General features: G+C 43.3%; 1 protein-coding gene across 1 annotated transcript in view; it reads right to left on the bottom strand.

Annotated features, from left to right (window-relative positions):
* Positions 1-22,315, bottom strand: part of LOC126195738 (cytochrome P450 4c3-like) — a 152,388-nt gene that overhangs the window by 108,358 nt on the left and 21,715 nt on the right. The window contains exon 2 of the mRNA XM_049934365.1: positions 12,996-13,197. Within this exon, the coding sequence (XP_049790322.1) occupies positions 12,996-13,197 (202 nt within the window). The remainder of the gene's footprint in view (positions 1-12,995; positions 13,198-22,315) is intronic.

Genomic DNA, 22,315 nt, shown 5'->3' with positions numbered 1-22,315 from the left:
TCTGTGAAATTCAGCTTGAGGTGGTCTAATGTCTGTGCAGTCAGCAGGAGGTATATAGCTTCCTACATACTGTTTCTTGTTTCCCTCACTGATATTAGCTGTGCTGTTGCATGTTTCCCGATCGATCGGTGCCATAACCTACTGTCCACAGTTTTATAACATGAACATTGCAGGAAGGAATCTGTATACAGTATGCATTAATCTATCATTAAGATATGGATTTGTCATGATATTACAATCAACACCAATTGCTTATTCATTCATAACTTTTATCAGTATTGTTCTCCAGCACTTGACCCCTCGAGAAGCTTGGTAATGATCCCATAAAACCTATCGATTAAAGTCCACTGCCTTCTGTTATTTTAATTCCTGTTCTAAATGTATTAACGTTTGCGTGTAGCCCAAAGTCTTTTAAAAATCTCTTTATATACGCATTTAAATCGTCAGTATCATAGAAGCCAGAAGGTATTACCACAGCTTCACTACTTTCTAGATACAGTTTATTGTTCGTCTCGCTGACATTAGTTGTGGTGTTGTATGTTTCCAGACCGATCAGAGCAATACTCCACTCTACCTTGCTTTGATCTATTCTAGGAAAGTTGTTCGCTTTTAATGTGGATGAATGTTCTTTTAAGGTCAGAGTGGATGACATCACATCTAAACCTCAACTGATGTAGAGAAGTGTATACTGCCTGTTTTTATGCAGTAATCAGGAGAAACATTATACACAGATGACCGCAGAGGAATGAATTTAAGTCTTGGTAGCGTCGATAATTGTAGGACATGTGGTTCTTGTCGGTAAAGTAATGACACAGTTATTATGGTAATCATAACTCGTCGGATGAATCAAATTAGTAGATGATATTCTGGTTTTTTATCGTATGCAGCCCACTCAGTCTCATATTTTCCCACAACATCTAAATTGAGAATCCCATATTCTCTGGATTTGCACACCATCTTTGCCAATGTATTCCATATAAACACAATGTGAAATTTTGGGTTTTATGGCGAGTTTAAGTAGATTTATGTTTGCAAACAGTTCGTCCAGTTGTATGACTATGAGCTATGTTGTGAACATCCCAAGCACTTTCCAGTGCTGTTTTAAGTATGGTCCTTTACCGATAGCGATGGTCTTCATCACCCTATTATGTCTTTTAGCCTCCCGCAGTTGCTTCTCTGCAAATCTGCGCATTCTTTGCTACTTGAGCTACGACAGCGAGATGTCTTAGTTATTAGCTACACCCCAGTTAATACGTCATTTCCTTTCTGCTTAAAGCCACTGTTCGTTGGATGCAATTTTTTTAACACCCCGTAGGTTTTTTTCTTCTTGTTTGCTGTGCAATGATCTGCATTAATAATTTGCCTGAGATTTATGACACCACCCAATTTAAGTTTGGCATGGAACGATTTATAAACTGTGGATGCAGCAAGACGTTGTTCTATACCAGTGCTCTTTCGATGACCTACCTCTTTGACTTACCACTTAATTTTTTGGTCCACAATGTGACGAACTTTATTTCTGGCATAGGCGATATTGTGCTACTTGCATTAATCGTTTAGTGTATTAATTCCCTTATCGCTACTAGCTAGGAGCTTATTTAGCTCTCTTCTAGATTTTTAGAAATTGTATCCAGGGATATGAAGTTTAAGTGATAGGTTATCGAAAATATCACTCCCACGTCTGCTGACGCATTCCTATCACTCACGTCAAACGACGGCATAATTTGAGGTTTGCGTGTCGTATTACATATCAAATCATCAGTGATCACCCAACTATTGTGCTTCGATGGGAAGCAGAGCCATTACACTAATGCCTTGCTTCCTCGATGTCTTAAGAGCCGCTCTATGAGGAGCACATACGACTCAGAGCTTTTGAAGGCAATACCAGTAGATGCACTCTGTTAAAAACTCCGTGCGATTTCTTCACCGTCTCTGTCATGTATGGTGTATATTCTCGAATTTGTGTGCTGCACTCTAGAAACTGTAAATATCTCTGCTGACGAGTTCATCAGGTAGGACTTCTCAAATGCACTTTTGTATTTCAAAATACACGCCACAACAGCTACGATGACCTTCCGCTTGTGTGAACCCACCATGTCAATACGATTGTATAGTGTATTTAGAAGCCCATTATCATCAATAAGTCCCACCCCAATTGCATGATGGATAATTTATTTATTCAAACGGAAGAATGTTGCGTAGTGGTTTACTGCATATTGTTCCATAACTACTCTGAAATACGTGCGCCTCCACGGCCAGTCTGAAAGTTGTCAAGACACTGATTCATTCCAGAATAAAGCAATTGTTCACACACCTGCAAAGCTCTCTTCTCTGTCTTTGCCTACACAGGCCGAGCCCACGTGAATTTGCCATATGTATAATATTACTATCAAAATGTGCTTGAAACCTTCATTGGAATATGAATATTCTCGCATATCTACCAGATAAGGTTTCCAGGAGTCATCCAGTCCCTGTATTATAACATGATTGCATGTGATTGTTTTATGCACTGGCCTGTTGAGCTAATTAACAGCCTTGTGCCCAATTACTTGATAAAATGTATTTCTTGAATACCTGAAACGATTGATATGGTTTCATTTTTGTGACCTGTGTTCCCTGTGGTAGTGATTCTGTGAGAAGTCAAAGTCATTCTATGATTTCCTTCAGGTCATTGTAATATTCATAAATTGCTCAGTCTTTTATTGTGAACTTTAATGTCTTTGCATGTACTATACGTATCTATTGACATAGATTTACTTACATTCTTGTATTTGTTACTGCTTGAGCCTTTCATTCATCCTTTTGAGGCGCTGCCTTTCTATGCGTGCAAGCCTTATGTAATATTTCATCACACACTTTTATTTCCGCCGAATAGGTTTACAAACTTCAAAAACTTTACGCTTTGTCATAGACATGCTCTTGTATATGAACTCAGTTTTGTGATGATATTATAAGTTATATATCTTCTCTAAAACTACTACGTATCTCTCATGTCTGATAAAACTAGGTGCATCCATTTGTATTGTGTTGACTTCTTCAGTTCTGCCATTCAACACCGCACCTTTTCTAGCTACTGCCTCGACAAGACTTTTTTGTTCCATTACTTTGCACTGATTGCCTCGACTTTACCGTCAACGAATAAAACGCTTGTGCTTTGTACCTTCAGAATGAATACACTACACGCAAATTTGTCCATAGTCTACAGTAGGAATAGTCAACCTTTTTCACCTACTGCCCACTTTTATGTCTCTGTTAGTGCTAAATTTTTCTTACCGCCCACCAGCTCCACATTAATGGAGACATATAAGGTACGGAAAAATTGAAAAGCAGAGTTACAGCAGATTAAAGCACATAACAATCACCTGTCAAATAGTTAGTCAAACTTTTATGAAAAGCCAATGAAAATATTCTTAGAACCTCTACCATCTACAGCCCATCACGAAAGCTGAAGTAGCCACTCATGGGCGGTAGGGACCACATTGACTACCACAGGTCTACAGTACGCTGAAACAGTTGTGTACTGGTGCACCACCTTTTAAGCAGGAATTCCTGGAAGTATCATTTACATCTACTGTCATTCAGCTTTCTAGTTTTATCTATCAGGAGGAAGCTATACGGTGTGTGATTTCAGAAATCCTCACGTATTATTTTAATAGAGTCACTGAATGTCATGTCATCTCCTATACCATCTTGTTAAATAATTTTTAAATCTATATTATCTTGTTTGAATGCTATAATAAGATTTGTATTATCCCTTTCCAACTCCTTTTGAATACTGGAAAATGTATTACTCAAATAAAAGACAGCAGCTTTCATGTAATAGCTGAAACATAAATATTTGTGTATGAGATCCGGGGTTTCCACTATGATGTCATCAAATACGAATACACTATTTAGTTTCACTGTCAGGTGGTGGAATACCACTGATTTTACTGAATGTCCGGTAACTTACCTCATCAGTGCCATGAAAAATTTCCTGCAATAGTTGATATTTGGGTTGAAATAGGACTTCTGAAAACATATATGAATTATCGAAGCAAATCTCCTCAGAATGTGCTAACAGCGACAGAACACAATAGATCTCCCTATAATCAGAGGAGCTGACTATCAAAGCATGTTTCTTTTTATTATCAGGGACTAATGAATAATTTTATATGGAAATAAATAACACACATATAGCTCTTAAACTTTTTTATTTATGAACATTCACATATTATCAGGCATATTAACAAACTTAAATAATAGTTCTGTGCCTACATATGACAAAACTGCTTCACGTATTTCCACCTTCATCGAAGCACAGCATGCATTGTAAAGTTGAGCTATGGTTTCTTCCGATGGGAGGAGAGTTTGGCGAACAAATTCCAGCAGACTACTACAAATTTCTCATAGAATCAGAGGACATATACCTGCCACCTTAAATGACACTCAGAATCATGCTGCACTGCATAGCTGGTGTACATTAATTGTTAAAATTCTTCTCCTATAGATGTATGCGCTCTCTGTTGCTGAATATTTTAACTGTTCCAGGGAAGTCATCTTCAGAGATCGTATGATTATCCAGTATCACCGACAGAGAGTTCAAATGATTCAAATGGCTCTGAGCACTATGGGACTTAACTTCTGAGGTCATCAGTCCCCTAGGACTTATAACTACTTAAACCTAACTAACCTAAGGACAGCACACACATCCATGCCCGAGGCAGGATTCGAACCTGCGACCGTAGCAGTTGCGCGGTTCGAGACTGTAGCACCTAGAACCGCCCGGCCACCCCGGCCGGCCGACAGAGAGTGAACTTTTCTGTGAAACTAGGCTCATATCTGCCTTGACACACCACATAGTAGGCATCTCTAATCCACAGATAATATTACTTTGATATCACTAAACCGAGGATTTTCGAATACCGCCAGTGGGTAAAGCTACCGATCTGATATCATACCAATACTAACATACTTATCCATTGATGTTTAAACTCTAGGTTAGATTCGATTAAAAACTTTATTTCCAAGTCAGATGGCTCCTGCTATAATGGCTTTATCTCGCCGGCAAGGAAAAGAAAGAAGAGAATTTAGTTAATCATGTTTGTTTTTTCGTTGACATGTTTATTAATAGCCATCCGCACTAATACTTACACTACCTTGTGGCAGGGAATGTTGATACATGTTTCAGCATCTTTACAACTTGATGGTTCTCTCATGAGTAGGCTAATTACTTATCGATCACTGTAAATTTATACTATCACGACTTTTATTTTTTTTAAGTATCATCTTTGGAATTTTTAACATGTTGCAGCTCCGTCAAAACTGTGATAAATTAATATGTCAAAAATCTGCCTCAGTTGCGAAATGTTACTGGTCTTTAACCAGGTTTCAGCTAGAGTAATCTAGCCTTCTCAAGAAGCATAAAATAAACTAATACATGCTAGAATAAGACACAGTCAAACATAAAAGGCTAAAGTACCGTGGTACCATGTCAAGCTACGATACTTACAAGGGAACCTCCCCATCGCAGCCCCCTCAGATTTAGTTATAAGTTGCACAGTGGATAGGCCTTGAAAAACTGAACACAGATCAATCAAGAAAACAGGAAGAAGTTGTGTGGAACTACGAAAAAATAAGCAAAATATACAAACTGATTAGTCCATGCACAAGATATGCAACATTAAGGAGTAAGTAAGCGCAGGAGACCAGTGGCCGCGTGGTTAGCGTGAGCAGCTGTGGAACCAAACGTCCTTGATTCAAGCCTGCCCTCTAATGAAAAATTTTAATTTTTTATTTTCAGACAATTATTATCTGTCCGTCCGTTATGTTTTCATCACTTTTTTGGGAGTGATTATCACATCCACAAGAAATCCTAAATCGGAGAAGGTAGAAGAATCTTTTTACCCATTCGCCATTCGACAACATATTCCTGTCATGTGACGCACATGCCGTCACCAGTGTCGTATAGAATATATCAGACGTGTTTTCCTGTGGAGGAATCGGTTGACCTATGACCTTGCGATCAAATGTTTTCGGTTCCCATTGGAGAGGCACGTCCTTTCGTCTACTACTCGCACGGTTTTGCGGTGCGGTCGCAAAACAGTCACTAAACTGATTACAGTGAACAGAGACGTCAATGAACGAACGGACAGATCATAACTTTGCGAAAATAAATAAAGTAAAGTTATCGCTTGAGGAAAGACTTGAACCAAGGACCTCTCGTTCCGCAGTTGCTCACGCTAACCACGGGACCACGGCGTTCCTGGCCTCAGACTATCCTTAATGTTGCCTATCTTGCGCATGGGTTACTCAGTTTGTATATTTTGCTTATTTTTTTCATAGTTCCACACAACTTCTTCCAGTTTTCTCGATTGATCTGTGTTCCGTTTTTCAAGGCCTATCCACTGTGCCAGCTTATAACTAAATCTGACGGCCGGGTTCGATTCCCGGCGGGGTCAGGGATTTTCTCTGCCTCGTGATGGCTGGGTGTTGTGTGCTGTCCTTAGGTTAGTTAGGTTTAAGTAGTTCTAAGTTCTAGGGGACTGATGACCACAGCAGTTGAGTCCCATAGTGCTCAGAGCCATTTGAGCCAAATCTGACGGGGGTGCGATGGGGAGGTTCTCTTGTTAGCTGAGAAACAGTCCCGGCCCCACTTCGTGGAAAGCAGTCGGTTAGCCGCGGACGCCACCTTGGAACTGACTCAGTTTATTTTATGCTTCTGAAGAAGGCTAGATTACTCTAGCTTAAACCTGGGTAAAGGCCACTAACATTTCGCAACTGAGGCGGATTTTGGACACAGTTTATCACAGTTGCTGACAGGGCTGCAACATGTAAAAAATTCTCAAACAGAAGAATACGTCATAAATGTTTTCGATTCCTCTAATTGGCACTCCATTTTCTAGCGTCCAGCAGCTCCTCTCACTACCACCAGATGACAAAATGACAAGATGTAAACTCAGATAGGAACAGTTCAAAAATGGCTCTGAGCACTATGGGACTCAACTGCTGTGGTCATAAGTCCCCTAGAACTTAGAACTACTTAAACCTAACTAACCTAAGGACATCACACACATCCATGCCCGAGGCAGGATTCGAACCTGCGACCGTAGCGGTCGTGCGGTTCCAGACTGTAGCGCCTTTAACCGCTCGGCCACTCCGGCCGGCCAGATAGGAACAGTGAACCACAAATAAATAGTGACAACTGGATAAATAAACCTATAGCAACCAGAGAACCAAAAGCAAGGAACCTAATAGGTGTTGAAGTGACTTTACCGAAACTTGGAAAAATTTTCTTCCCTAGAGTCAAACAGTTAAAACGGTGAGATGGGGCTGTGTAGCCTGCGACCATCTGGCGCCCTCTGTGCGGCAGATGCCTTCTACGACCTCTTGACGCCGCTGCTAGCGAGTGCAGCGCGGTCCACAGGAGGCGCCGGTCAAGGCCGACGGGGCTCTGGTAAACACTGTGCAGGCAGGGCCACACGTTTCCACCACTTAGCAGCCCTAGCCAATTAGCACGCGCTCGCTGCATAGTTTTTGCTGCACAAATGGCCGTCACAGTGTGTACACACTGCTCGCTGCAGGCAAGCCTCTCGCCTTGTGAGATTTTACTCTGCGGCAGAAGCTCCACTCAGGTACAGAGGCGGTCGTTTCCAACGTCCCACTTACCAGCCTATTCGTCTCCGTAATGAAGATAATACGGTATTGTTGCACTTACAAGGAGACCACTTGGCAATCGAATTTTTGTATTTTTACTATACAGAGCGAATATGAATAAAACCGACGAACTGCATGGAAGGATTCCTGACTGGGAACGCAGGAAAAAAGGTTCAATGACATGTGCCCGGAAATGCTACATCGCCACGATAGCTGGCGCTGACGAATGGACGTTTCTCTGACGACGTGCCGTGTGTTTCTTGCGTGTTGCAGGCTGTGCGATTGACGAAGCGTACTGTAAGCAGCAGAATGGTCCGGTATTCATGTCAGGAACAAGCCCAGATGGTGTTTGTGTCGGCCAGCAAATACAAACCGTCGAGAAGCAGCATGGCTAAACCGAAACAATTACCGTCACACACACCAACCACATCACACAATATTTCAAGCTCTTTGTGACACTCGAACGTGCAGGGAGGTGGCGGGCTGTGCGTACACCAGATTTGGAGAACCAGTTCCTGCATGACAATAATACAATCTTCATGCGAATGGCCCGCATACATGGTGTAACCCAAAGTACGATTATATGTATCCTGCATGAGAACCGCTGTTATCCCTATCACCTACAACGAGTGGAAGTATTATCATCAGCCACTTTCTCTCTGCGGGAAAAATTTTGTCGATTGTTTCCGTTCCAGAACACCACAATTGTGGGATTTCTATCATCAGTCCTCCTTTGCGACGAAGCAGCCTTTACCAGAACTGGCAGCATCAATCTGCATAATTGTCATCTGTGGGCTACAGACGATCCTCAGTGAATGGTTGAGGCGTCTCCTCAGCATCGATTCAGCATCGATGTGTGGGCAAAGACTCTTGGCGACCATTTACTTGGAACAGTTATTATTCCACAACGCCTTGACTATGGAACATAATTGCGTGTCTTGCGGAATACTCTGCCTTTGACCATGCAAGAGTTTATGTTGTTCCTGTATGATGGAGCATCACCCCATTTCCGCATAATGTTTTTTTTCAACCTTATGTACTTTCACCTTCGCGTGAATGTTTGTAAGAAATGCACTTTTGTTCAAAAATTTGTATCGGCCACAAATCGAATGCATGGCCCCTACGTGACAGGCGAGCATTCTACCACACAGCCATGCTGGTACTCGGAAATGTCGACCTTACTTGGACAGGAGTGGGCAATTGTTGAAGCTTGGGGGCGCTTTATGGAAACACAGGTTGATGGGGGCCGCACCTTTTACAAAGTTTGCATTCATTAGTTAACTGTGTATTTCAGAAAACGTCGATTCTTCATTGTACACAAGACATTCATCACTTACCTTACTTTTTTTCTAAGGATGATGGTTTCACTAAAGTTGGACATTTGTATTCTTAGCGTTAGCATTGGAAACAAACCAGATTAACCGGAAAAGCGCTGCGCATCGCACTGTATGCGCAAATCTGCCTTCTCTACAGTTTTTGCCCTCTACAGCTCCTTCTAGTACCATGGAAGTCATTCCCTCATGTCTTAACAGATGTCCTATCATCCTGTCCCTTCTTCTATCGGTGTTTTCCACACATCCCTTTCCTCCCCGATCCTGCGAAGAGCCTCCTCATTTCTTACCTTACCAGTCCATCCAATTTTCAACATTCTTCTATATCACCACCCAGTTTTCCCACAGTCCATGTCTAACAACCATACAATGCTGTGCTCCAAACGCACATTCTCCGAAATTTCTCCCTCAACTTAAGGCCTGTGTTTGATATTAGTCGACTTCTCTTGGCCAGGAATTCCCAGTTTGCAAGTGATAGTCTGCTTTTTATATCCTCCTCGTTCCATCTGACATGACGTATTTGCTGCCTAGGTACCAGAATTCCTTAATTTCAACTACTTCGTGAGCATCAGTCCTAAGGTTGAGTTTCTTGCTTTTCCCATTTCTGCTACTTCTCATCACTTTGGTCTTTCTTCCACTTGCTCTCCGTCGATATTCTGTATTCATTAGATTGTTCATTCCATTCAGCAGATCCTATGATTCTTCTTCACTTTCACTGAGAATAGCAGAGTCTTCAGCGAATATTATCATTAATGTCCTTTTATCTTGAGCCGGCCCTCGTGGCCGAGCGGTTCTAGGCGCTTCAGTCTGGAACTGCGAGACCGCTACGGTCGTAGGTTCGAATCCTGCCTCGGACATGGATGTGTGTGATGTCCTTAGGTTAGTTAGGTTTAAGTAGGTTTAAGTTTAGGGCACTGATGACCTCAGATGTTGTCCCATAGTGCTTAGAGCCATTTGAAGAATTTGGTTTGCCTACACACATTTCCCGACATGAATTCCATCGAACGCTTAACTTTTAGAAGAAGAAGTGGCAGCTAATTTTCATGAGTCTAAAAGTTGTCTGGTTGTGAATGTTCAGATGAGTCTAAAATCAGCAAAGAAACTCTCGAAACAAACTATAATCAGCGCATCGCATGAAGAAATGCTTGCTAGATACGTGGATATACTAGGAATCAGTTCCTGTTACATTTAAACGCGTCAGTTATAATTTATTTCTCGTCTAAGAGGAATTTTGATATTAGGATTGTGCCTTTGCTACTAATAGCGGCACATGTTGATCTGAGAACATTATTATTATTCGTTGAAATTAATATGAAACGGTATACACCTTTATATACATTTTCCAGTTAGTGCTGGCACTAAAGTTCCAGAGCAGCCCCAAGCTGTTTCTCGGCTTATCTGTTGCCACACATCTGTCACTACAGTCCAGCCGCTTGGAGTGCTATCGTCACTGCAGGTGTCAAAGGGTTGTATTATTTTGGCCTACACAGTTTCGGTACTCTTAGACAGAATGTTCCTGGTACCGACGATTCCCGTTTCATTTGATTCTAGGATTGAAGTTATTAGTATCGGAAGTAGAAAATCGGATAACCGCACAAGTGTAATAATTACATTTTATTTAGTTATATTTGGTTACTCACACATCATTAATTTCTAAACTAAGAAACGCTGTGCCTGTTTGACCCCCTAAAAAGACACCAGAAGTCGCTAAAATGGTTTTCCCCTCTAAAATCAGAATTTTGTCAGATAAAAGTTCATAAAATTGGCTAGAACAGCAACCCTGTCTCACGTGCGCGCAGCCCCGTCAGACAGTTTTCAGTCTCGTGGTGGGCAGTGGCCATAAAATTTTAACGAAGTGGTGTGCTCCACGGCTGCTTATGTTTCGCGACAGACAAATTTATACATGCTTCACTAGGGCATTGCCTGTATTTTACAGTGTCTCTATAGTTCGATGCAATGTTCCTTAGCACATGCAAGCATATCCGACAGACAGATTTATATGTGAGACCTTAACTTTTCCCGGCGAATTGAATGTTCATATAACTTACGGGTTTGCTGCCGGATGACGTCGTCGACCTTCTTGATGTGTTGGTCAGATGGAAGATTGATGGTACGTAGGGACATTCTGTTTATAGGAAGCCTACTCACACTGACTTGTATCTGCGAGCTGATAGTTGTCACCATCCAGCTCAGCGCGAAGGAGTACTTCGTACCTTGGTTCACAGGGCCCACATTATCTCAGACCCTGAAAGTTTGGCAGCTGACTACCACATCTCGAAGTTACCTTTCGTCAGAATAGTTATATTGAGAGGCAGATCAAACGTGCGTTGCGCTATCAGCCTTGTGTGCAACGGGTGAGTAACGATAGCAACGAAGTGGCACCTAAGTCTACGGCCTTTTTGCCTTACGCAGGAAGAATTTCCAACAGGACTGGCCGTATTTTGCGGTAATATGATGTGAAATGTGTTTTTCGACCACCTTCTAAAATTAAGGCGCTGTTGGCGTCCGTAAAGGTTGATCTTGATTTGCGTAAGGCTGGCGTATATCGTATTCCTTGCAGCTTGCAGTTATGGCATGTCATACATTGGTCAGACAATCAGGACTGTGGAAGACTGGTGTTTTGAACATAAGCGTCACACACGCTTACAACAGCCGAGCAAATCCGCTATTTCAGAACATTGCCTTGACACCGGTCATCCTATAGAATACAACAACACGGACATTCTGGCTTGCACGTACAGCTATTGGGATGGTGTTCTTAAGGAAGCTGTTGGAATCAGATAACCTTATAAACAGAGATGGTGGATTTTGTTTAAATGCTGCTTGGAATCCGGCGCTGTCTCTCATCAAAAAACAAAGGGGCAGATTTAGTGCTACCTCACCTGTTGATTAATAGTCACTATCGACATTTCTGATGTTGGTTCTCTTTGGTTGTGTGTTGACTCTAAGGTTACTTGTTCTGTGTGTGTTATCTTCCTTGTTTCTCCTCTGTGAACTGAGGTATTACATTCCCTTGCACCTTGCTTCTTCCTTGCTGTTGTGCCTTGAGAATGGCAGGGTGTGCTCCTGTCGAAATATCGGCGGTGGTCGACGATGTCGCCCGGCAGCAAACCGGTGAGTTATCTGAATATTTATATGTGCTTTACTAGGCCAGTGTATGAATTTTACAGTGTCTCTGTATTTCGCTAGAATGTTCCTTTGCACATGCACGCACATCCGAAGGAACATTGCATCGAACTACAGACACACTATAAAATAAAGACACTGCCCTACTGTCAAAGCAGGGTAGTCTCAAGAGCAAAACAATGTCTGTCCCTGTGCGGGAATCACCCGGTTTGTATGTGAGCACTATGGGGCGGTGAAGTTCGGATCGGTCCTGGAGGGACGGTAAGGATAGCCGAGATGGTTAAGGAGACGCTCGCGTAAAGCGGGAAATCTAAAGAACAAAAAAGCACGACGGCAGTTCGTTTCCTGATGCAGACATCAGAGGTTATTAATGATACGTAGCAACAATACTGATACTCGGATCTGGCAAAAATTTGTAATTCATCAGAAAGGACAAAGTAACAACGATTTGTTTGACCAGTGCCATTAAATGGTCCATGTAAATGATCGAAACTAGTAGCAACTTCAAACTGTTTTTGACAGCAGCTGAGGGCGTAACTGTATAAACGCGTCTTTCATAATTTAGTGAATGGTGATTCGTGAATGGATATTTCATTTTACTGAATACTGGATATGTACTCTTACTGAGTGTGATAGTCATCTGAGATTTCGCCCAGACTGGCTTCAGCTTACGGAATAATTCGAAGTAGCCAACTTGAGCCCAACTGAACCAGCAGCTACGACCACAATAAGGAAACTGCTGTCTCAACACGCGCATCGCCAGGTTGGCGAGGAGAGGATATTCAGTGTGACACAGGCGCTCTCATGCTGCTGTACTTCCCGACCAAGTAATCACGGGTGAGAAGACTTAGTATTACTATGTTTGTTTTTGGATAAAAGAATCCTTCGTCGAATCCGACTTACTTCTGTATGAAAGGCCGGTTCGATTTTCTTTCTGTGCCTTTTCCACTTGTCACCGTTGACGCAGAGCAGCCCGTCTCCCATGAACGTGCGTAAGAACTGTGTGGCGTGCGGATCGCGTACTTGCGGTTTGCTGGTCACCTGCACCTTCTGCACGTCTTCCGGCTGTGTCAGCACGATCAGCAGCTTCGGGCCCAAGTGCAACCTGCAACATGGTGTTCTGCAAATAAGGAATCAAAGTGAATTGGCGAACTGTAATGTATCGTTGTCGACCATACCCAGCAGACACAAATAACAACTTGGAAATGTTAATTACCACTAGTAACCTGATTGCTAGTGTTCCTCTAACCTGCAGATTTGCACAGGATAACAGAAGACTAGTAGACAACATATCTATACGTGAACAGTTCATCAATGATGTAAATAATTTACGTAAAAAGAAAACCACTGGACCAGTTAAATTGTTTTTCATGCATAGCATGTCGCAGGTGTAAAATGTATTTCCATTTTCAGGAGCTAATTAGATCCGAGTTCTTGTTACAGGTATTATGCGTCTTTCATTATGGAAAATTTGACACACCCGCAGAAAACCACACACTTTCTTTCTTAACGTAAGATCATAACCTGGATCAAAGAGTTTGCGACAGATTTGCTTGACAGAGAGTTTTGGTACCGTCACAGGTGTTCTGTTTTTGTGGATATTCTTCTTCTTTCGTTTCACCTTCTTTGGGGTACGCTAAATCAATCATTTCTTTGTGCGTTGTTCTTTTCTTAGGGCCCAGTATTTCTTCATTCTTTCTGATCTTCTTTTCGTCTCTTCTTTCGAGATGAAGGGTTTGGACTTTTGTGTAGATTTGTCTTGGAACCTTATGTTTTCATCGTTAGTAATTAATTTTGCTGTTCGATCAATAAGTGAATTTTCTGAAATCTTTAATTCTAATAGGTCTTTCTCAGTTTCTTTAAACCAGTTGCGTTTAGTTTTGCGGTTACGGAAAAAGTCAAAGATTTGTTTAGTTAATCTGTTGGAATTTATTCTGAGAAGATGACCATAAAAATTTATTCTCCTTTTTCGCATAGTATCTGAAAGTTTTTCAATTTTCTTGTAGAGGGTCTCAATTCTGATGCATATAATCTTATTGTCTTGAAATTTTGGCCCTATGATTTTTCTTAAAATTTTTCTTTCCTTTAGCTCAAGTTTCTCCATTTGGCCTTTGAAATTCGTGTTTAGTGTTTCTGCTGCATACAGTGCTTCTGGCTTAATCACTGTCTTGTAATGTGTAATTTTGGACCCCCATGAAAGGTATTTTTTGTTTTATATATTTTTTTGTTAGTTGGAAGGCCAATTCAAGTTTATTTTTTCTGGATTCCATTGTTTTGCTTTCTCCAGCATTCCAACTTCTCGATTCTCTGAGATATTTGAATTCTTTTACTATTTCAATCTTTTGTTCTTGAACTTTGAGGCATTTACATGAGTGCTTGATGTTTATCAATGTCTTAGTTTTTTCAAAGGAGATGTGAACACCTATTTTAGCTGCTTGTTTCTTTAGTTCAAGGATTTGCTCCCGTGCTTATTCCATTGTTTCAGCAAGCAAGGCCATATCATCTGTGGATATCATTTGTGGATATTATTGTTATTATTATTATTATTATTATTAGTAGTAGTAGTAGTAGTAGTAGTAGTGGTGGTGGTGGTGGTGGTGGTGGTGGTGGCGTTAGTAACTGTTATTGTTACAATAATCTGTTAGTTACATATGACTGTACCACAAACATTAACAGAAACTGAGAACGTTATGCAATATTTTCAATGTCGGTTGTTTCTGGTCAGATGTAAGAGAGCACCTTAAAGCGCTAATCTCGTCAGGCTGCGATAAATAAATAAATAATTTACATTAAACTGTCATTTTCTATGGACAATAATGGCTATTTAAATTAGCAATTTTGCTTTGCATTCTGTTTCTGTACTGCGTTGTGACAGATGCTGAGACGAATGTATAACGGAATGAAGATATTTATGGACTCACCGTAGTTATTATACGCAAGGGAAACATTCGAAGAAATTAGTCGATACATTATGTAGCTTCTCATTGAAGTTTTTTTCTACCGATTCCTTTTGGTGTACAAAAATTTCTGTCCTCCATTTATCCATTGCATGTGATACCTGTAAGCGACGGTGTCGATGGTACATCTTAAGATCTTCTCTTGGCACAGATTCAAGCTTTAGAAAAACGTCGATTGTGATAAACGAAACGCAAAAGATTCACTTTAAGTCAACTACAGAAAAAGAAAAAAGACTCACCACAAGTGAATTATCCGAAATGGAGGGAAATCAGTAGATGTGATGTACATGTACAGAGAAACAATGTCAGAAAAACTGCATGATTTGTTCAGGAAAAAGAACTAGACAAATTGAACAAGTCAATAGCGCCTCGTTTCATCTCTGGGCCTTATGCAAGCCGTTATTCGGCTTTGCATTGACTGACGAAGTTGCCGGATGTCCTCGTGATAAATATTGTGCCGCATTCTATCCAACTGGTTCGCTAGATCATCAGAATCCAGAGATGGTTGGAAGGCCCTGTCCATAATGCTCCAGACGTTCTCTACTTGATGGAGAGAGATCCGCCGTCCTTGCTGGCGAAGATTTGGCAAACACGAAGACAAGCAGTAGAAACTGCCGATGTATGCGAGCAGGCATTATCTCGCTGAACTGTAAGACCAGGATGGCATGCCAAGAAGGGTAACAAAGTGAGGCGTATGATACCGTTGAGGTACTTGTGTGCTGTAAGGGTGCCGCACATGGCACGAATGGGCTCCTGCTACGAAATGAAATATCACTCCAAACTATCAGCCCCTGTTGTCGGACCTTATGGCGGGCGACAATCAGGTTGTTATACCACTGCTGTCTTGGCGTCTCGTGACACGTCTTCAGCCTGGAATCTCGAATGCCTTCATTGACTACACCCTGTTAGAACAGAACGTCGACCAGCAGTGAAGACGTATCCGGAGAGCCCCAGTACGCAGTGGGACACCGACCTGTCTGTCACCCGCCATACGACGGCACTACATGCAGGAGTGATGGTCTCGGGCGCAATTTCGTTGCGTACCAGGAACCCTTTGGTTGTCACCTGCTGCACATTTACAACACATTGGTACGTCGAGGATATTCTACGCCCCGTTTTGTTGTCCTTCATGGCAAGCCATCCTAGGCTTACATTGCAGCAAGATAATGCACGCCCGCACATGGCAGGAGTTTCTACTCCACATCTTCGTGCTTGCCAAAACTACCTTGACCAGGAAGGTCTCCGGATCTCTCCCCAGTTGAGTGTTTGGAGCATTACGGTCAGGACACTTCAATCATCACTCGATTTTCAAGATCTAATGCGCCAATTGCACAGAATTTAGTAAGATTTCCGTCAGGAGAACATCCAGACACACCATTAATCAATGCCAAACCGAATAATTACCTCCACAAGGGCCAGAGTTTGCCCAATGCGTCACTGTCTTGCTCAATTTCTGAAACTTTTTCTCCTGATTAAATCATCGAAATGTTCTGAAATTTTAATCATCTGTTTGTCTGTACAAGCACACCACATCTACCCATTTCCGTCCCATTCCGATAAATCGTTCGTGGTGCATCCTTTTTCCTTATTTTGTCTCAGACTGTGCAATTGATTCCCTAGACGTGAATAGCCCCTTTCATAATTTCTCCGTCGCATGAGGACCGGGATCTGTGTATTACCGTATTTTAACTGTTTGCACTTCTTTATTTTCTGAGGCAGAAGTTGGGGAAAACTTCAACAGTTGTCTAACGGAGGGTGGGAAACCGTCTAAAAATCACCCTTCTACCTGGCCGGTGAACCACACCAAAGGTTGTTAATCGATTCGAACCTGGCTCACCTCGCATTCTCGCTATCCGGAGCGCTGACCATCAAGCTATACGAGGAGGTCAACCAAGATAAACGAGTAGCAGTAGTTAACAACTAGTTGCAAAGACTCGTTTCACTTGGTAATTGCTTTCATTTGTTTTCTAAATTGGAAAAAAATGTGCAATTAATGCTCTCATTTGTGAACCGAACTTATTTAAAATGTAGTCTTATAAACCACATTCGGTGTTTCGTTTTCTGATGAGAAGACTAATACGTTTTCTTGGTGCACAACATATGAACAAGCTACGCATAGTTGCTCTTGCTAGTAACTCGATCCTTTCATGTTCATTTCGCACCACTGAAATATTTGCCTTTATGATTTACCAGTAGTTGTGTCGCCGAAACACACGGAACTTTTACTTTTCTGATGTTGTTGATCATCTGGAACCCTGCAACGGGGCAATTATTATGTTTACTGTCCACGTGATACACTGAACGCCTGACTACGTCACGGTATGTTTTTGCGGGGCCTGTAACTGGACAATTTATTTGCATTATTGCCCATGAAGCGAATTTTTCGGATGAAACTATATGGACGCAGAGACTTCTTCAAGTCCCAAACATCTGAATAGACAAAAGACATGGTAACAAAAAGCACTCCGCCTTCAGGCCACGAGTGGCCTACCGGAACCATCCGACCGCCGTGTTATCCCCCGAGGAGGATGCGGATAGGATGGACGTGGGGTCAGCACACCGCTCTCCCGGTCGTTATGATGGTATTCTTGACCGAAGCCGCTACTATTCGGTCGAGTAGCTCCTCAATTGGCATCACGAGGCTGAGTGCACCCCGAAAAATGGTAACAGCGCATGGCGGCAGGATGGTCACCCATCCAAGTGCCGGCCACGCCCAACAGCGCTTAACTTCGGTGATCTCATGGGAATCGGTGTATCCACTGCGGCAAGGCAGTTGCCCAAAAGACATGGTGCACCTCCAAATATCGTGTCAGGCCACCTTTTCCATGGCGTAGAGAAGCAGCTGGACGTGGCATGGACTCAACAAGTAGCTGGAAGTCCTCTGCGGAAATACTGAGCCATGCTGCCTCTACAGCCGTCAATAATTGCGAAACAGTTCCCAGTAAAGGATTCTGTGTTCAAACTGACCTCTCGATTACGGTCCATAAATATTAAATGCCGGCCGCGGCGGCCGTGCGGTTCTAGGCGCTCCAGTCCGGAGCCGCGCTGTTGCTACGGTCGCAGGTTCGAATCCTGCCTCGGGCATGGGTGTATGTGATGTCCTTAGGTTAGTTAGGTTTAAGTAGTTCTACGTTCTAGGGGACTGATGACCACAGCAGTTGAGTCCCATTGTGCTCAGAGCCAATTGAACCATTTTTTGAAATATTAAATGGAGCGATCCGAGCGGCCAAATCATTCACTCGAATTGTCCAGAATGTTTTTCAAACCAACTGTGAACAGTTGTTGCCTGGTGACATGTTTGGGAACACGAATTACATTAATAGCTGCAATCGGTTTCCAAGTAACCTAACATAACCATTTCCAGTCAACAGTCGGTTCAGCTGGACCGGAGGACCCAGTCCATTCCATTTAAAAATAGATCACACTATCGTGGAGCCGCCACCAGGTTCCACAGTCCCTTGTTGACAATTGCGTCCGTGGCTTTAGGGGTCTAACCCGACTATCAGCTCTTACCAACTGAAATCGGGACTAATCCGACCAGGTTGCACTTACCAGTCGTATAGGGTCCAAACGATATGGTCACCAGATCAGAAGAGGCACTGCAGGCGACATCGTAATGTTAGCAAAGTCTCTGGTCTCGGTCGTTTGCTGCGACAGTACATTAACGCCACTTTTCACTGCACTGTCCTAAACGATACTTCCATTGTACATCTCACATTGATTTCTGCGATTATTTCACGTAGTGTTGCATATCTGTTAGCAAGGACAACTCTACGCAAACGCCGCTGCTATCGGTGTCTGATTTTTAGGAAGAGAGTTTTTTGAGACTGCTCATCGCTTTTTTCCCCGAAACCTCTTTAATGCTAAGGAATGCGGCATTAATACACTTCTCACGCAAAACCCTGTACGAAGTGTACTTTCACTACCAGCGACTCAGCACCACAGACAACTGGGTTTAACCCAGAGAAATTTGGATGTTGGGCGGTAAGCGAAGAAGAGTGATTGCTTCACGTGGTTTCATCCTACAGTGGACGACACCGTAGCAGAAGTTGGATATAACTTCAGCAAAATGGCTGATGGAAAATGACCACCAGCATATGAGGGTCACTCCAAAAGAAATGCACACTATTTTTGTAAAAATACAGCTTTCATTCAGCATGTGTGTTAGTTTTACAGCGTGTAGATACATCCTTCTCGCTTGTTTTCAAACTCAGTTCAACCTGTTCCCGTGAGTGGCGCCGTCACAGCATGTCTTCAAGATGGCTGCTACACATGACATTCGTCAGAAGGAACGTGCTGTCATTGAATTCCTGTGCTAGAAAACGAGACAGTGGGAAACATCCACAGGAGGTTGAAAAAGGTGTATGGAGATGCTGCTGTCGATTGAATACAGTTAGTCGGTGGGCAAGCAGGTTACGTGATGAAAGCAGGCATGCCAATATTGAGGATTGTCCTCGCAATGTGCACAGAGTTAACGAATTTGTGACTGCTGACAGACGCATCACAGTGAATCGAATTGTCACGCTACGCTGGGTTAGGGGAAGGAAGTGTTTGCAGAATACTGAAAGTGTTGGCGTTAAAAAAGGTTTTTGCCAGGTGGTTTCCCAGGATGTTGACAGTGGCTCACAAAGAAACAAGAAAAATGGAATGCAGCGAATTTTGGAACATTACGAGAATAGTGGAGTTGAATTTCTTGGAAGAATTGTGACAGGTGATGAAACATGACTCCATCATTTTTCACCAGAGACGGAGAGGCAATCAATGGTGTGCCATCATGCAAATTCACCCAAGGAAAAAAAATTCAAAACCACACCTTCTGCTGGAAAAAAGTTATGGCTACGGTGTCATTCGATTCCGAAGGACTCTTGCTTGTGGACATCATGCCAAGTGGAACCACCATAAATTCTGATGCATATGTGACGATACTGAAGAAAATTCAGCTCGACTGAGTCGTGTTCGACCACATCGGCAAAAGCAGGATGTTTTGCTGTTGCACGACAATGCATGGCTACATGTCAGTCAAAAAACCATGGAAGCGATCACAAAACTCGGATAGACAACACTGAAACACCCGCCTTACAGTCCTGACCTGGCTCCATGTGACTATCATCTCTTTGGGAAACTGACAGACTCTCTTCGTGGAATAAGGTTTGAAGATGATGTCTCCCTTGTGCACACTGCCAAACAGTGGCTCCAACAGGTTGGTCCATGATTTTACTGTGAGGGTATACAGGCGCTGGTTCCAAGATGGCGTAAGGCAGTTGAGAGGGATGGAAAGTACACTCCTGGAAATGGAAAAAAGAACACATTGACACCGGTGTGTCAGACCCACCATACTTGCTCCGGACACTGCGAGAGGGCTGTACAAGCAATGATCACACGCACGGCACAGCGGACACACCAGGAACCGCGGTGTTGGCCGTCGAATGGCGCTAGCTGCGCAGCATTTGTGCACCAACGCCGTCAGTGTCAGCCAGTTTGCCGTGGCATACGGAGCTCCATCGCAGTCTTTAACACTGGTAGCATGCCGCGACAGCGTGGACGTGAACCGTATGTGCAGTTGACGGACTTTGAGCGAGGGCGTATAGTGGGCATGCGGGAGGCCGGGTGGACGTACCGCCGAATTGCTCAACACGTGGGGCGTGAGGTCTCCACAGTACATCGATGTTGTAGCCAGTGGTCGGCGGAAGGTGCACGTGCCCGTCGACCTGGGACCGGACTGCAGTGACGCACGGATGCACGCCAAGACCGTAGGATCCTACGCAGTGCCGTAGGGGACCGCACCGCCACTTCCCAGCAAATTAGGGACACTGTTGCTCCTGGGGTATCGGCGAGGACCTTTCGCAACCGTCTCCATGAAGCTGGGCTACGGTCCCGCACACCGTTAGGCCGTCTTCCGCTCACGCCCCAACATCGTGCAGCCCGCCTCCAGTGGTGTCGTGACAGGCGTGAATGGAGGGACGAATGGAGACGTGTCGTCTTCAGCGATGAGAGTCGCTTCTGCCTTGGTGCCAATGATGGTCGTATGCGTGTTTGGCGCCGTGCAGGTGAGCGCCACAATCAGGACTGCATACGACCGAGGCACACAGGGCCAACACCCGGCATCATGGTGTGGGGAGCGATCTCCTACACTGGCCGTACACCACTGGTGATCGTCGAGGGGACACTGAATAGTGCACGGTACATCCAAACCGTCATCGAACCCATCGTTCTACCATTCCTAGACCGGCAAGGGAACTTGCTGTTCCAACAGGACAATGCACGTCCGCATGTATCCCGTGCCACCCAACGTGCTCTAGAAGGTGTAAGTCAACTACCCTGGCCAGCAAGATCTCCGGATCTGTCCCCCATTGAGCATGTCTGGGACTGGATGAAGCGTCGTCTCACGCGGTCTGCACGTCCAGCACGAACGCTGGTCCAACTGAGGCGCCAGGTGGAAATGGCATGGCAAGCCGTTCCACAGGACTACATCCAGCATCTCTATGATCGTCTCCATGGGAGAATAGCGGCCTGCATTGCTGCGAAAGGTGGATATACACTGTACTAGTGCCGACATTGTGCATGCTCTGTTGCCTGTGTCTATGTGCCTGTGGTTCTGTCAGTGTGATCATGTGATGTATCTGACCCCAGGAATGTGTCAATAAAGTTTCCCCTTCCTGGGACAATGAATTCACGGTGTTCTTATTTCAATTTCCAGGAGTGTATGTGGAGAAATGAAAATATTGTTCCTAAAGGCTGTATCTACACACTAAAACTTTCAAACATGTACAATAAATGATGGATTTAAAAAAATAGTGTGCATTTCTTTTGGAGTTACCCTCGTAGTATGGTCTCAACTGGTGCCCCATCAGTGGTTCCACGTGAATCTCGAGTTCCTGAAGGCTTTGGAGAAAGTTATGTGGATTAAAGACTTATTATCATAATATGGCGTGCATAATATTGAGAACAGGGGTTACCTCTCATTTTTCGCACCCCAGTGGAGAATGGCTATTGATAATTATGAAACAGTGACTGGAGAGTTAAATGCAAAGTCGTTGGAAAACGAAGAAAGACGATTAGGGTTTAAAGTCTAGTCTACTAAAGCTGTTGGCGAAATGGTGATATGACTGTCATTTTCGAGGTTTCGCAGATGACATCAATGTGGAGAATGGACAGTGCTAGTAAACAGTGAGAGAAATGCAATTCGTTTTTATGTCGAAATTTATATCTTGAAGCTAATAAGCTAAAAAATGAACTTTGTTGTTGATGTTGAAAACTTAAATGTGA

Source organism: Schistocerca nitens, chromosome 7, assembly GCF_023898315.1.
Source record: "Schistocerca nitens isolate TAMUIC-IGC-003100 chromosome 7, iqSchNite1.1, whole genome shotgun sequence".
In the NCBI taxonomy this organism is placed as follows: Eukaryota; Metazoa; Arthropoda; class Insecta; order Orthoptera; family Acrididae; genus Schistocerca; species Schistocerca nitens.
The sequence above is the reverse complement of the archived record's forward strand: the minus strand, read 5'-3'. Positions and strand labels throughout refer to the sequence as shown.